At 37.2% G+C, this 6000-nt stretch overlaps 1 protein-coding gene across 2 annotated transcripts in view; it reads right to left on the bottom strand.

The window, feature by feature from the left end:
• Positions 1–238: 238 nt before the first annotated feature.
• The window catches only part of cwc27 (CWC27 spliceosome associated cyclophilin), a 106167-nt gene continuing 100405 nt past the window's right edge, over positions 239–6000 (bottom strand). The window contains exons 14-15 of one of the 2 annotated variants that reach the window (XM_088629281.1): positions 1364–1552; positions 239–546 (exon numbers count right to left, since the gene is read on the bottom strand). In XM_088629281.1, the coding sequence (XP_088485407.1) occupies positions 1390–1552 (163 nt within the window). In that variant the 3' untranslated portion in view covers positions 239–546; positions 1364–1389. Of the gene's footprint in view, positions 547–578; positions 1553–6000 lie in introns of those variants that run through there. The other variant, XM_088629280.1, reaches the window with a different exon arrangement.

The raw sequence follows: 6000 nt of genomic DNA, 5'->3' as shown, positions 1-6000 counted from the left end.
GATATAATACTTAGTTATACTGTATATAGATACAATCGTGATAATACTGGACTATCATCTTTGCCATAAATAAAGAAATGGTAATAACTGTGTTTGTTAAGTAATGTGTAATGCTGTCAACAGTTAGTCAGCCCCTTGGTCGGAGTTAGAGCCTGTGCCATGGTCATTTAGAGCTGTGTCTCTAGACTAGTGCTGACCAAATGGAAGCAACAGTTTAAAAATCCCCCAAAAACAATTTCAGCTAATTACAGACACAGAATGAGAAGACTTTGATTTATTAACAGAACAGCTACTGTATGTAGAGCATCACAATTTATTTGACGAAGGCTAAACTTTATGCTGAGATATCGATATGAAATGAGACAGATGACGGACAAACAGACGGCATATTAAGGTGTTTCAAAGGTCAATGGAAGATTCGGTCCTTCAGAGGACCCCACAGCAGAATATTAATTGCACCGACGATCAAAGCAATTCAGTTGTGAAAAAGAATGATGAGGGAACTGCCATGTGGTACTGATGCTTTCCTTGCCAAGAAAACGTTATCTTAGAAAAAAAAAGAAGAGAACGACAAAGGCTTAAATTAAGACTGGAATTTATTGTGACATGTCCTTCCTCCTTTCACATTAATTACATCATGAAGATCAGACATTTCTGACAGAAACAGATGAAATATTTTAATAATGCAGGGAAGGCTGCAGAGGCAAGACGAATGTCTTGTGGATTTCTTCTGCTGCAGGTAGGGGATGTGTGGGAATAATAATGTACAGTATTTATAGACTTCCAGCAATGGAAAAGCCTGTTCTTATTTCATGATGGGATTGCCTTTTCTTGCAGCTGGTCAGCTATAGAAATACTGTACACTACTTCATTTTGTCTGGTGATTTAAATTTTTATAAATGTATAGGAAATATGAACACAATCAACCTAATGCATAAAGTTTTGCTCAGCGAATGCAACCCACACAGTACACAGCTCGACACACAGCTGAAAGCTACAAAAAATACATCAATAAACATTTGCGTAGTAATTGGTGGCAACTTAGAAAATTACACAGTTAAAATGCTGCCTGATTTGGAGCATTAGTTTGAGTATATACTCGTGGAAATAATCCATAATCCGGTGGCAAGAATCCAATTAATTTAACAGGTTTGCTTAACTGTTGGCCAATCAATTCCAGCGTGTTCACTCATATTAAAATACTTTCAGTCCAAAAAATAAAACAGTTTATTTTTGCAGGAATTTAAGTTTATTCCGATTTGATACAATATTACATATTAAGGATTTTGCAAAGAGACCCAGCTAAAGGAGATGCCCTGAACTCAGCTACTGGGGTGTACTTGGGAAAATATAGCAGACTGACCAAATGGTTCATCATACTTCGGCACCTCACTTCCTTTCTTTCTTTTGCCTCATTATCCTTTTACTTTCTTCTCTTCTTCTCTGGTTGACGGGGTTGCGGGGATCATAGATTTCAAATGTGTCTTCATCTTGCATGTTTGCATCTTTCACTTTTCTGGTTTGCTCATCAAAATGCAGCACATGGGACAGCCTAAATCAAACAGAGAGACATAACAGCTCACAGACCTGTAAAAAAGGAGGCTCACTCCAATACATCACAGGTCTCATGATTATTACCAGTTTCTACGCTTTTGAAAACAGCCAATAAGGTGATTTCACAAAGCTCTAATATGGACTAAAATGTGAGCTCAACAGCTAGAGCAATAAATGTTGGTAAAAGAGCTGGTTTTCCAGTCATTCCAGAGTAATTCCTGAAGATTAACTGGTAGCAGCTACGCGGGTATATTGTGATTTAGTGTCTTTTCTGTATTAAATACCACCTTGGAAATGTTGAAAATTTCTACCAATGTCAATACTCTTTTTGGTTTTATATTAGACTACATGCAGCTAAGACCTTTTTATTGTTTGCAGTCTGCATTTTAACAAAATACATTTAGGAAACACAATTAAAAACTAAAAGCTACAGTGTTCCTGCTGAGTTGTACCTCCCCACTGCAGCCTGGCAGTAAGAACTCTCCGACTTCAGTCCTTTAGGACTCAATGATTCAACAAAACCCCCACTGATTCGCTTCCCTAGGTGAAAAAGAGGACCTGAGTATGCAATGAGACTGTGGACGCTCATCTGTGTTTAATTTCCTTTGCTCACGTGTGGTTTGAAGCAGACAGTTAAACCTGGAAATGAGCATTCCATACTGGGTAGAAATATGTGATAAAGCTACACTTGACATTCCAAATGTATATTAAAAAGGAAGAAGGAAACTATGGCATCGTCTTTTATGCCATTCTTTTCCATAAGGATAACCAAAGCAGGTTTGACACAGCTACTGATCATAAAAAAAATAAGCTCGTCACTTTGCAAGATGTTTGACAAGTATTAAAATAAAAAAGGTATTCCAAACATGTTGACAAAAGACAAAAAGAAATTAAAGGTTGCTGAAGATGGCTTTACCCTCCTGGACACTGGGATCCATCAACCCTTTGAACACAAAATACACGTCATTTCTAGCAGAGATCGAACTATTTTTTTATTATTAAAAAAAATGTAATTGCACAATATACATCATTCTTTCCATGAGTGAACACTCTAACAAAACATAAAATCTCTACTAATTAAAAAAAAAACTTAAATAGGTGATTGTCCTTTTCAATCCGTTCACTGTGCAACTGGTTGCTGGAGCTGGATTTGAACAACAAGAGAGTTCCTCCAAGCCCTACTACTTGTTGTAGTCCATGTCTCTTTTTCCTGGCCTGGCTCTGAAACTGCAGTTGTCCAGTCCTCCACAGGAGCTCAAAGGAACAGGTTTTTCCTCCTTAGTTCCTGTACAGGGCCCAGAGTCTTTTCCAGCACTCCTTAACTAACTAACTAACTAACTAACTAACTAACTAATAGAGCTAACCAATAGTGTATGGCAATTAATGGAAAGAAAATTAGCTTCCTGATCAAGGAGGGACTCCACCAATCCACGCTAACTTTACTGTGGCCACTGTAGGACTTGGAAGGTGAAAATGACATGAAAGTTTGCGTATTCCTGAAGCAGAAAATATGTACCACTATATCTGAGCTGATTAACATTTAGATATTCCCCAAATAGGAGAATGGAAGATGAAAAAGGGATTCCAATATAAACCTAGATAAATAAGGAAGAATGCTCATTTTAAATGGATTCAAAAGCACAAACTATCAGGACAAAAAAGGCTTTGAAAAGCAAAACTAACTCTGCCTTGGCTATCTTAGCACTTTCATGACTAGCACTATAGAACGCATGACATTCTATTCAGATATTTTCTAGCTTAAATACACTGAATGGATGAAAAAGAGCCCATTCTGAATTCTGCAACAAAATAGGTATTGGTTTAAAGCCAATCTTCCATAACAAAAAACAAATCTGTAACACATTGTAAATATCATGAGGAATGACGGCAGGCAGGTTTGGGAACAACAGATGATCAGCAAGCATCAAATTAAATTAAGGGATTTATTTCTGAACACCAGGAAAAAACATTCAGTGCAACTACAGTGAAGGATGAGAGTTCTTTCTGATTAAGGTGTGTGGTCCAATAACAGTCCAGCCAGTTTTACTTGGCTGGACAAGACATTTTGGAAAATATGATGAGTAGCAGACAGGGTTATGGCTCTGGTCAAGGAGTGCTGTGGCAAAAATAAAACACGGGCATGTCTGTCAAACTGCAATATTAAAAAGTTGTTTTTCTTTATTGCCTATAATGAGGAATACTGCATTCCTCTGAAAGCAGTGTTAATGAATCAGGCTCTTCATTTGAATTTCATTAAAGCTTCGGAGCTAAACCTTCTCAAATATAGGTTAGCTTTGCAGATCTGAACTCTGAAAACCTTACAACTTGGAAAGTGACTGCCACCACAAAAACGTTCTGATCTTCTAATAGATGAACTACAGGGGGAAAAAAGTGGGCACATTAAACAAATTTTACATTACAGACAAAGAGCTGTTGTGTAAAAATGCAATGTTACCTAAATCGGCACTGGGCTGGGAGACGTCTAAAGAAGACTATGCTGCAACAGTGAAGTTATTTCCAATTTCTCCCTGACCTGCTGTGTAGTGGGACTGCTGACACATAATGGCCGTGTGGATCCCTCGCTTCAGTGGTAGATGGGGTGTGTCTCTTCCCATTTGTAAAGCACTTTAGTATATGTGGGATGATAAAGCACTATACAAATGCTAATAATAAAAATAATAATAATAAACTGAATTATTTAGTAATTAAACTCTACATAAGTATAGACAGTGATACAACTGAGGTGCTTTAAATACTGTATGTAGAGAACACTGACTGTGGTAATGGATATCTCACCTGACAAATGTATAGATATCAATAATGTTTTAGTTAATGAAGACAACTCCTATATTGATGGATTAACCCATGTTGGGAGGAAAAAGTTTGCAGGAGGAAACCCATGTAAACATGGGGAGAACATACAACATGCTGACCACTGTACCTCTCATTATTACTATATATTAGCAATAATTAAACGTCCTTTTAAGAGGAGAATGTATCGCAGCTTTGTTTTGAGTTTTTAATTAGATTAAATCCATGAGATCATTCCAAATTTAAATAAATCAACTGGCATTTCTTTTGTAAATAGCAGAAATGCTAACCACTGTGCCACCCAGTTACCAATCTAATGTAACCAAAACATTTCAGTTATTTATCTTTAGTTTTTGCTGACACTTACCATAACTTGCCTTACCCTTAGAAGTATTCAGTCCGAGTATTCAGATTTTGAATAAAATATTAAATTTAAAGAATGGGCAGCTGGGTCTGAATAGGTTTACAAGGGACTCTGAGGGGGGTTCATGAAAAAGGTACAACCGATAACAGAAGCAACTCAAGAAGTAAACCCTACAAAATGGACATCAAGTTCCTCAGCATAAATTCTCTATATGATGATCTGAGATGATCAAGGAGGATCTTACTGTAATAAGTAATAATAAAAGTAATAATTTTACTGTCACAGAGGACTTCACAATTCATATCTCCAGTACTGTGTATCATTATTGCTTGCCTTTATTACACACACAGAAATGTAGGTACAGAGTGTTGATAGAGATACTTTTTACCGCAAAGGGAAAGACAAATAGAGGACAGTTTGGTAATAAAGCAATGAACTCTATTACAGTATGTGATCCCCTATCAATGGATTGGAGACGTTCTGCCAGCTTGCTTTAAATTCTTAATTACTGTGGTCATCTCAAACAGACTGGAAAATTACATCCTTAATTTTGTCTTGCTATTCACTAACGCAATCTTCTTTAAGGGCAGCTCAAGATATCGTTAAATGGTCTACTAATTAGACCATTTTGTCACTTTCTTCCAGGCATTTTGCACAGCATTCATTTTTTTCTTCAGTACAATCTACTTCTTGAGTTAAAGTTTGTCACTGTAACAACGACATGATTCTTAATCGACATAACTGCCATTAATCGAATTGTGTTTTCTGTTTAAAAAGTTGCTACGGTCATGAGCACACCCCTAGCACTTAGACTTACACTGGAAAGAAACAAGAGATTCACCAAGTATCCAGGTGGCAAGAAAAGATGCCATTCCAGACACATTTAACTTGACATGCAGGTAATGGCTTCACTAAATGACAAAACAAGAAAACAATACAAGTCTGTAACACATTATTAGGCCACACTAGTAACACACAGTGAGAACATGAAAATAGTAAGTAATACTAAGGAGGAAATCCACTGCATTCATCAGTGAAGTGCTGTACCTACAGTACCTGGGTGTCATATAACAGCCATTGTGCACCAGCAGGTCAGGTGGAGAAGTGGAGAAGTGAAGAATATCTACACCAATTGACCTAAGGGGGACTTTAGTAGAGGCCAGCATGTACAAGCACAGATGGTTAAGGGCCCTGCTCTTAATGAATATTATCACAGAATCTTTAACAACCAGTAAAGCAGCCAGGACCTTGAGTTAATGCCTCATCTGAAG

Source organism: Lepisosteus platostomus, chromosome 4 (genome assembly GCF_059453375.1).
Source record: "Lepisosteus platostomus isolate fLepPlt1 chromosome 4, fLepPlt1.hap1, whole genome shotgun sequence".
Taxonomy (NCBI): domain Eukaryota; kingdom Metazoa; phylum Chordata; class Actinopteri; order Semionotiformes; family Lepisosteidae; genus Lepisosteus; species Lepisosteus platostomus.
Note: the sequence above shows the minus strand (reverse complement) of the source record. Positions and strands in the feature narration are given on the sequence as shown.